Source organism: Primulina huaijiensis, unplaced genomic scaffold, assembly GCF_012295235.1.
Source record: "Primulina huaijiensis isolate GDHJ02 unplaced genomic scaffold, ASM1229523v2 scaffold40277, whole genome shotgun sequence".
Classification (NCBI taxonomy): Eukaryota; Viridiplantae; Streptophyta; class Magnoliopsida; order Lamiales; family Gesneriaceae; genus Primulina; species Primulina huaijiensis.
Genome location: NW_027359516.1, coordinates 551493 through 562672, shown reverse-complemented (window position 1 = coordinate 562672; position 11180 = coordinate 551493). Strand labels below are relative to the sequence as shown.

Sequence of the window (11180 nt, the reverse complement as noted above, 5' to 3'; positions counted from 1 at the left end):
ACACACACACACACACACACACACACACACATATATATATATATATATATATAGTTTTGATATCCTGCACATCTTCCGTGCATACCTATGTGAGCACCGATGAGGTGTCACTCACCAATTGGATGCGTAATTTTTCTATATTTCATCACATACAATAGGTAAGTGACACCTTATCGGTGCTCACATAGGTGTGCACGGTAAGTGTGCAGGATATCAAAACTGTATATATCATCGGTGCTCACATAGGTGTGCACGGTAAGTGTGCAGGATATCAAAACTGTATATATATATAAAATAATATCTATATTAAAATTTAATATAGATTTAAAAACCAAAGTAATTAAAGTTAAGAGGGAACAAAAAGGGTATACGTGCATGACACAAGCGTTGTACATGTTGATCCAAAAGGCTAGTTTCTGCTGATCACTGGAGAATCTCAAATCCACCTTTTGAAGACCATCCATCAAAACCCTGAATTAATTAAATGGGAAAAAAGTTACTACGGTACTCTAATAAAATGCTATGAGTAAGAGAAGAATATATACATATATATATGTATGCATGTATGTATGTAGGTATATATGTATATATGTATCTTGTTACTCACTTCAGCTTTTGGAACAAAGAAACGGAGCTCGAATTTTGGATGTATTTCAAATCGATAGAGTTTGATGTGAATATAACCAAGTTTTTATAAGGACCGATATCCCTCGGCACAGACTCTTCAGAATCAAATATACCATAGGGATCTTGTTGTCGCGAGTCTTTCTGAGACATAAGGTTCGTTTTCGATGAAATCGTGCTCGTTTCTGATGCCCTGAAGCTAATAGAAATGTTGGAAGATCGAGTTATTGGACCAGATTTTTCCAAGTCCATTGCTCTAGCTGTTCGAAGTGATCTCACAAATATGAAAATCAGGCACTTGGTTATGTTTTCGGATAACTTATTTGGTGCCCATTTGTGGATGCTGTCTTCTGCTGAGAGTAATGGGGTGGAAACAACCTTAGGAGAGATATCTCTAGTAGTTTCAACATTGCGATCTTTCTGTTACACGATATTCAAGATTTTGTATTAGCTTTTATTACAAATGAAAATTTAAATGTTTTTTAAAAAGATTGAATAATTCATATCAATGACCTAAAATATAATATTAAAAAAATTCATTAAAGTTTCTTGATAAATTACTTACACGAGGGGTTGGATTTCTTGGCTCTTTTAGAGGAGATGGAAACTTATTCGAACCGACAGTACTTCTTTTAGGCTCTTTTCCTTGAAAATTCCCAGCCCCATTGTTTAGAATATTGTCCTTCGAACTGATGAATCCTTTAGAATTCATCGATTTTTTATCATCAAATATTCCGAAGTCACTCATGTTATGGTAATCTCCTTTGATAGCCTTGCTGATAAAATGGAGGGCTTTGGTATCGAATGTCACCTTCTTATTACAACCTTGGACAACATCGGAATCTTGTGGAACTGGTAAAGGTTCATGGAAACTTTTTAAAATCCCACGTCCTGGCTCGTTCTTGAATTTCGATTCGAGATTGAGTTTCCTTTCATGTTTTACTTCATCTTGAAGCTGGTTGATCTGGCTTTCGAGTCGGGTTATCTCGTTTTCCACCATGGCCAACTCCGCTAGCAACTCTTTCATCTGTCCAATTAATTTTGCAAATTCTCTTAATCCTAATATGCATGCATGTACGCGAGGTCAACAATTTTAATTAGTTTAATTATCAGGTCTTTTTAGTAGTTTTTATTTCCTTTTCCCGTATTATGTTTATAATCTAACATCTAAATATTGTACGACTATTGATATGTATGACTTCCGTATTGAGAATTTGGCAATTTGAATAGTATAGATAAGAATAAAAATTAATGTATGAGACAAAGATGGTAGAAATTGCAATTTTAATAATTTATATATGTCTTTTTGGAATTTTGTTTATCAATATGATTAAATTTCAATTTTAATTGTGCCTTTTTTAATTTTTTAAAATTCTAGTCATTTTTCTGCATAATGTTGATGTTGTACTGCATTCTTCCACGCTACATCGATGTTATGTCATCATCACATCGACGCCAAATCATTATCATTTAAGAAATATGACTAAAATTAAATAAAAAAAACTAGATTAAAATTAAAATTTGACAACATAGCTGAACAGAATTGCTAAGATGCATATATAAGGAGATTAAAATTGCAAATTTCTTGACAAATATGCAATTTCGCCAAGAACTTACCTTGAGAGGCAAAGAGTTAGGAATACTCAGAACATCACCAGCATGCCGTTCATGCAATCGATGAAGATACTCGTGCACATGTTGTTCATGCTCCAACATCTTGTGAAGCACATAAACCTTGGAATAATTAATTTTCGATTTAATTAATTAATTAAATCTAGGGGTCGTCACTAGAAATTAAATAAAATTTTGGAAAATAAAATAGTACACAACATTATTTAGACTAGTTAAAGTCACCCATCACCTATAGTGTGCTATTCATTAAACCTCAGTATCTGTGCATTATCACATATACGAACACACACGATTTTAATAAAAAGAATGTGCAAAATCAAGCCCATACCTCTCTTTCCAGCTCCTCCCTCTTTTGTGGTCTAGATAGCTTCTTCTTGTTCTATAAGAACGAAAGAATTCATTAATTTTTAGACATATATAAATTCGTGTTAAATATCACTGTGTGTGTGTGTGTGTGTATAATATTTGATGAGGATGTGTATAATATATAATAAATCAATTTACATATTGATGGTGAATAAAGGAATCGATAATTTTTGTGATTGAGTATGATGTTTAATTTGTAGTGAAATTTATTATGAATTTGGAAATGTGGAAAACAAACAAGAAATTACTTATATCTACTTTTAATTTATCCCATGTACATGCTTACTTTAAACAATCATGATTTAGTAAAAAATAATAATCTTTGACTATATTTCATCAACCAAATCATGAAGAATTTCAACAATAATATCTCCACGTATTTAGAAAATCAATCCATGTATATATAATCTTATCGCTCCTTTTTCAATTGAAGACGACGGCAACCGGAAACAGACTCGAGATTTTATGAGAGGATCGTAAATGAAGGGGACGACGACTCAAAAAATTCACTTGCTAGGACAATAGAAATTTAAGAAAAATAAAAATATATGAAAAAGTTAACTTTTTTATTAAAAAAAAATTAGGGCAACCATCTCGTCTCAATTTTAATGTAATCAATTCCACATATGGGAAAGAAAGCAGTTTAAAGAATTAAAAAAGAAAAATGTGATAGATGAAAGCTTACAGCTTCCCATGCGGCCACATGAAGTGATGATAATCCATCCTGCCCGGCCATAAGTGGCAACGATCCCAACCACAGCTTCAACCTGTCCCAGGACCTAATCGGGAACACGTTAAAACATCTCGATACGGCAAGTTTTCGATCATTTAAAAGCTTGCGATCCAACAAACGGGCTATTTTTGTAGCATCCTCAGGCTTTTTCTTGAAGCAAACTATGTCACGCGGCTTGGTATTTGGTGAAGTGTTGGTGTCGGAGGAGAGCAATTGTGAAAGAGAAGTAAAAGAAGATGACGGGGAGGATGAGGAGGAGCTTTCGTGGGGATCACGAGTTGTTGTCTGAGATCGAATGCTAATGTTTGCATTTGCTAACTTGGTTTGTTGCAACTGGTGGGACATCATGCGTAGCTTAGCTTGCAATTGCAGTTTCTTTTAGGATTTTAATTAATTTGTTGTTCGCTTGTTGGAGAAGGGTTTTAAAGAAAGGTGGATTCGTGGGTACGTGGTTATATGGTTATAATTAGTGCAAAAATATTAGGTTTGTTTCATATGTAGGGTGGTCTATAGTAACTAAATAGTCTCGGTACTTAATGCGTCCTCATGTATTAAAATTTAGGGCAAATTGCATCTGTGATCATGTGAAAGTTCAAAGAACTTAAAATCTCTTATATTAAATTAAATGTTTTTTTTTTACAATCTCGTATTTTTAGAAATATGGTACATTTCCCTATTTGCAAGGGGGTTTACGTATGGTTTTTAAAAACACGGGGTTTTAAGTAAAAAATGATTGATTGATTTCATATAAGTGGTTACGTATTTTTTTTTATTAGATATCATGTGAGACGGTCTCGCAGACGGTCTCGCAGATTTATATCAGTGAGACGAGTCGAGTTGAGCCGATTCATAGTTTGAGTGCAAAATAATATTTTTCATTAATTATATTGATTCTTAATTATATTATAATTTTTCATTTTTTTCGAAAAAATTACTTAGTATGTAAATAATGTTGGATTAGATGTGGAAGATTATATTGAAAAGATCGAAAATTGTTAATATTTCCTGAAGTGCATATTATGAATATTGATTTTTTTCCTCTGGGGAAAGTGAATTCTCTTTTTGTAATTAAAGAATTGAAAGAAAAAATAGGGTTACATAAATTTGGTTGTGAAGAACAAAAGGTTTGAGAAAATGATAGTCAATATTCTGTATAGATTATCAAAGTTATTATGCCAATTTGCAAAAAAGATTCTCAAAAATATAAATTATTTGACACTAGATATTTGGTTTTCAGTTAAAATTTCATTTGAGTTTTTATATAGTAATTATCGTAAGTATATGTCGGTCATCAAACATGTTATATCACTTTGGTGAAAAATTCTGAAATTGAAAAAAAATAAGTATAACTTAGTGGATTAAGATTTTGAATCGACCGATAACATATTTTAAAATAGAAAATGTACAAATTACAATGACAAAAAGTTGTGATTTCATCTTCTTTACTTGATTACTTCAGCTTTCAATTGCTTATCTTAAAATTCCCCTCAACACAAACTAATGTGAAACGGTTTCACCAATCAATTTTTTGAGACAAATGTTCTATTTCGGTCACACATGAAAAAATATTATTTTTAAAACAAAAAATATTACTTTTTATTTTAAATATAGGCATGATTGTCCCGTCTCACGGATAAAGATATGTTATACTATCTCACAACAGACTTACTTCTATACCAAAAAAATTCAAGCTATAGAGAAAATGATATATACCTATCAAATGGGTCTGGGTCAGATCCCACAGGCAAAGATGTGCATATTCCCATGGCTGCTGAGTACTTCTTCTACAAGTCATTGAACAAATTCATCTAAAAATTCAAATCTTTTTTCTTTTCAAAACAATCTTCTACGTACATATTGAATAGTATTTATTGATTTACACATCTTGCCTATTTTTTTAAAAAATAGATTTTTCAAATCGAAATTAAACCTTACCCTTTTATGGATATTTTCTTGTTCTTTGCGAGTAAGAAATCTCACAATCCCATTGTTAATATTTCCAATAATTATTATTCCAATTTAATATACTATGATACCGAGAAAGAGACATTTACAAATTTTTTTTTTTTAAAAAACATAGTGTCATGCGGACAATGTAAGTCCTATATAAAAATATAAACTTAGATTGAAATGTTATTTCTCGTCTAGTAAACATATGTTTTGTTTTATGACATGTTACTGTTGGTCCCACTTACGGTAATTTGAGATAATAAAATACGAAAATAAAGAATAAACATAACACCGAGATTTACGTGGAAAACCCCTAAAAATTATTAGGGTAAAAACCACGGACAAGATGAAAAGAATTTTCACTATAATATTTTGTGGTGTACAACTCACTCACTGTGTTTCCAAAGAGTTCACACACTCTCTTAATACAGGAGAACAAACACCTCACAAATATTATAGAATGCTATAAGATGAGAGAAAAATCTCGAAGAAGGGATGATTTGAAATGAAGGAATGGAGCTCTATTTATTGAACTTCCTATCAGTGTGAAAACGCGTAAAAAACGTGTTCCGTCTGAACGCATCCTACCGCGTATAAAACGCGTTCCTTTCTATGTGAGTCAAAAATGCCAACCTTTGTTGACTCGTCCATTTAATGCTCATATTGCCGACATTTCTCCCACTTGGAGATTTGATTGAGAATCAAACACATCTCCACACATCCTTTCAATCTTGCCATTCCCTGCTGCTTACGTTTCTGCTAGACCACTTGAGGATCTACAGCACTCAAACTTATCAGTGTTCACTGGCTTGGTCAGAAAATCAGCTATGTTATCCTTTGTATGGATCTTTTGCATATCCACACTACCTTCTTCTACTACTTCTCGCACAAAGTGAAATTGAACTCCAATGTGTTTTGTCCTGGAATGAAAGGCTGGATTCCTTGCGATGTGCAAGGCAATCTGACTATCACAAAACAAAGGAACATTCTCTTGTTTGTGCCCGATCTCCTCCAATAACCTTTTAATCCATATTGCCTCCTTGCCACCTTGAGTAGCTGTCATGTATTCTGCCTCTGTTGTAGATAACGCCACAACTGTCTGCAGTTTTGAAACCCAGCTTACTGCTCCCCCTGCAAGTGTAAACACATAACCAGTAGTAGATTTCCTCTTATCAGGATCACCTACAAAATCTGAATCGACATAGCCCCTAAGTGTAAAATCCGATCCTCCATAACATAATGCAGCATTCGAGGTACCCTTAATGTATCTAAGGATCCTCTTAACAGTGCTTCAATGATCTCGTCCAGGATTCGCCATATACCGACTAACTGCTCCCACTGCTTGAGCAATGTCCGATCTTGTACAGATCATGGCGAACATCAAACTTCCCACTGCTGATGCATATGATACTCGAGACATCTCAATCCTCTCTGCTTCACTACTAGGACACATCTCGGAGGATAACTTGAAGTTAACAGGAAGAGGGGTCAATATTGGCTTACTATCTTGCATATTGAAGCGTTGCAAGACTTTCTTCAAATAATTTTTCTGGGAAAGCCAAATCTTTCTGTTACTTCTGTCTCGGTGAACTTGCATCCTTAGAATCTTGTTTGCTGGTCCCAAGTCCTTCATATCAAATTCCCTAGCCAACTATGCCTTCAATCCATGGACCTGATCTTGGTTGGGGTCTGCTACCAACATATCGTCCACATACAACATCAAAATGATATAATCATCACCAGATCTCTTGAAATACGTACAAGGGTCTGCACTCAGTCTGTTGTATCCAAGGCTCATGATATAGGAATCAAATCTCTTGTACCAACACCTTGGCGCCTGTTTGAGACCGTACAGAGATTTGTTCAACCTGCAAACCAAGTTCTCTTTGCCTTTTTCCGCAAAACCTTCTGACTGGAGCATATAGATTTCTTCTTCAAGATCTCCATGAAGAAACGCCGTTTTCACATGTAGCTGTTCTAGATGTAGTTCAAACACCGCACACAATTCTAGAACTACTCTGACTGTTGTAAGTCGAACCACAGGAGAAAATATCTCATTAAAGTCAATACCTTCTTTCTGAGCATACCCTTTTACGACCAATCTAGCACGATATCGATCCACTTGGTTATTGCCATCACGCTTGATCTTATAGACCCATCTGTTTCCAATGGCTTTCCTCCCTCGTGGTAGTGTAACAAGATCCCAAGTTTTATTCTTGTCTAATGCCTCCAACTCTTCTTGCATTGCTATCATCCACAAGGATACATCCGAGCTTTGAGTAGCCTCGTGGAAACTCGATGGCTCACCATCCTCTGCTAATAGACAATATGCAATATTGGAAACTTCAGACTCAACATGTTCTTGTTCTTCGTGCTCTGGTACTGCTTCACAAGAATTTTGACCTTCATCCGTCTTATTTTCCACCTGACATATAGTAGTTTCTGAATTCGGTGTGCCTTTGTCTCCCTTTACTTTATCTTCCTCGAAGATAACATCCCTGCTGATGACAAGCTTGTGAACAGTAGGATCCCACCAGCGAAACCCCTTTACTCCATCAGCATAACCCAAGAAGATACATTTTCTGGATTTCGAATCCAACTTTGATCTTTCTTGCTCATTGTACAGAACGTACGCCGGACTTCCAAATGTATGCAAATGAGAACTGTCGGCTTCCCGGTCCACATCTCCATCGGAGTCTTCAGATCAATCGCCACTGAAGGAGAACGATTGATAATATAACAAGCGATTTTGACTGCTTCTGCCCAAAATGACTTGTCTAGACCCGCAATCCTTAACATAGCTCTTGTTCTGTCCAACAAGGTTCTGTTCATCCGCTCTGCCCCTCCATTCTGTTGAGGTGTGTAAGCCGTCGTGAATTGTCTTTTGATGCCCTCATGTTGACAAAATACATCAAACTCGTCACTGGTATATTCTCCTCCATTGTCAGTCCTCAGACACTTGATTTTCTTCTCAGAATCAAGTTCAACCCGCGCTTTGAAATCTTTGAAGATCTGGCAAACATCTGATTTCTTCTTGATTGGATACACTCAACATCTCCTAGAGAAATCATCAATGAACGTGACAAAGTATCTCGCTCCTCCTAGGGATACAACCGGTGCTTGCCAAACATCCGAATAAATCAGCTCCAATATGCTTTTACTCCTGGCAGTAGAAGTGCCAAACTTTAATCTGTTTTGTTTACTGGTAACACAATGCTCACAAAAGGGTAATGACACTTTTGTAAGTCCTGGCAGCAGCTTCCGTTTTGAGAGAATTTTCAACCCCCGTTCTGACATATGCCCGAGCTTTCTATGCCATAACACTGTTAATTCTTCTTCTGAACCATTTGATGCAACAGCTAGTTCTGCCTCTTTGTGTGTTTCTCCCAAAAGTACATACAGATTTGCAGCAACCTTTTCCGCCTTCATAACCACAAGCGCGCCTTTCACAATTTTCATGATCCCGTTCTCGATCCGATTTTTGCACCCGATGTTATCCAATTGCCCCAAGGACAAAAGATTTTTCGTCAGTCCCTTCACATGTCGTACCTCATGTATGGTGTAAATGGTGCCATCAAACATTTTAATTTTGATAGTACCGACCCCAGCGATTTCCAAGGCATGATCATTTCCCATGAATACAGATCCTCCTGAGACTGGTTCATAATGGTCAAACCATTCTCTCCGAGACGTCATGTGCCACGTCGCTTCTGAATCCATAATTCATGTATCACAAAATTTGTGCCTGCCATCTGCAACTGTTGCTGCTTCGCTGAATAATATTTCACCACTGCTTGAAGTACTGGCCACATTTCCTTGAGAACGTTTGTCAATACTCGTACACTCTTTCTTGAAGTGCCCTTTACCGCCACATTTGAAGCAGTAAATATTTTTCTTCTTACTTTTTGACTCTGATCTACCTCGTCTTTGGCTCTCACTGGAGTCACGATCCATAAATCTTCCTCTTATCATTGGTAAAGCCTCTACCTGCTTCGATGTTACCAACCTATCTTTCTTATTCTTGCGCCGGCTTTCTTCTCCGAGAACCGCAGTTAAGACATCGTCGAATCTTAGAAAGCCCATAAGAATATTGTTGGTTATGTTGATGATAAGTTGATCATATGAATCTGGTAGACTTTGAAGTAGAAGCTCCGCATGTTCATTTCCCCCTATTTTATGCCCATGGAAGTGAGTTGGGCAAATAGAGTATTTAGTGCGTTGATATGGTCGGTCATCGATGAGGATTCCGCCATCCGAAGAGTATAAAGCCTTCTCTTTAGGAAAATCATGTTGTGTAGCGACTTGACCTCGTATATCTTTGTCAGAGGATCCCAGATAACTTTGGCTGTTTTTATCTCATATATACTTGACAGTACTTCGTCTGCTATAGCCAAGTGTAAATTGGCAACAGCGTTGTCATTCATCTCATTTCACTTTCCATCATTCGTAATCTCCACCGGTCTATCTCCAATAGCCGCCAAACAATTCTCCTTTCTTAAAACTGCTTGTATCTTTATTTTTCACAGCATAAGATTGCTTCCGTTGAACTTTGCTATCTCGTACCTGCCCGCCATTATGTCTACAATTTTAGTAGACTGGACAAAATTATCCCGCCTTAATAAAAAATCTCAAAAAAAATCTTTTCTGATGTGGAAGATCAGTCTAGGTTGCAACCACAGAGCATACTCAGAATTTTAAGAAATTTTAAATCAAGGCTCTGATACCATTTGTTGGTCCCACTTGCGGTAATTTGAGATAATAAAACACGAAAATAAAGAATAAACATAACACCGAGATTTACGTGGAAAACCCCTAAAAATTATTAGGGTAAAAACCACGGACAAGATGAAAAGAATTTTCACTATAATATTTTGTGGTGTACAACTCACTCACTGTGTTTCCAAAAAGTTCACACACTCTCTTAATACAGGAGAACAAACACCTCACAAATATTATAGAATGCTATAAGATGAGAGAAAACTCGAAGAAGGGATGATTTGAAATGAAGGAATGAAGCTCTATTTATTGAACTTCCTATCAGTGTGAAAACGCGTTCCGTCTGAACGCATCCTACCGCGTATAAAACGATTTCCTTTCTATCTGAGTCAAAAATGCCAACTTTTATTGACTCGTCCATTTAATGCTCATATTGTCAACAGTTACAAGATAAATTCTAACTATATCGAGTATCAAACACCCCCGAGCAAACCTATGCACATGTTATATTCTCTTTCTATTCTAAATATAAAGACTATATTTTCTTTTTGAGTATGTTTCTTGTGAGACGGTCTCACGAATCTTTATCTATGAGACGGGTCAACCCTATCGATATTCACAATAAAAAGTAATACTCTTAGCATAAAAAATAATACTTTTTCATGGATGATCCAAATAAGAGATCTGTCTTACAAAATATGACCCGTGAGACCGTCTCACACAACTTTTTGTCTTTCTTCTTTTTTACATGTTCCCACTATATAGTGAAGTTTTCATAATTTATTTTTTTTCCTATTATTTATCAATCTACTCCTACCATTTGATATATTAACTATTTCCAACAATTTTTTTTATTATATTAAAACATTCATTAAATAAGATAAAAATGAGAAATTTTCTTATAAAACTTATTTTTCAATAACTTTATGTTATATGAAACACAATATATTATATTTTTGTCATGTATCTTCCATATTTTTTTTATTTTTCTCATATATTTACGATTTTAGTTATCTATCTTTCAATTTTTCAAATTTTAATCATGTTTCAGAATCGGCAAATCAACAATGTCAGCTTCATGTTATCAATATTTTGCCACCTCATTATTTTTCGATGACACACATGGACAGAAGTCTTTCTGATTGACGGGCCCATTCGA

At 35.4% G+C, this 11180-nt stretch overlaps 1 protein-coding gene across 2 annotated transcripts in view; it reads right to left on the bottom strand.

Annotated features, from left to right (window-relative positions):
- The window catches only part of LOC140969260 (uncharacterized), an 8482-nt gene extending 4838 nt beyond the window's left edge, over positions 1-3644 (bottom strand). The window contains exons 1-6 of one of the 2 annotated variants that reach the window (XM_073430565.1): positions 3308-3644; positions 2585-2635; positions 2242-2340; positions 1190-1651; positions 608-1044; positions 372-471 (exon numbers count right to left, since the gene is read on the bottom strand). In XM_073430565.1, coding sequence (XP_073286666.1) covers positions 372-471; positions 608-1044; positions 1190-1651; positions 2242-2340; positions 2585-2635; positions 3308-3358 — 1200 coding nt within the window. In that variant the 5' untranslated portion in view covers positions 3359-3644. Of the gene's footprint in view, positions 1-371; positions 472-607; positions 1045-1189; positions 1652-2241; positions 2359-2584; positions 2636-3307 lie in introns of both variants that reach the window. The other variant, XM_073430564.1, reaches the window with a different exon arrangement.
- Between the last annotated feature and the right edge of the window lie 7536 nt (positions 3645-11180).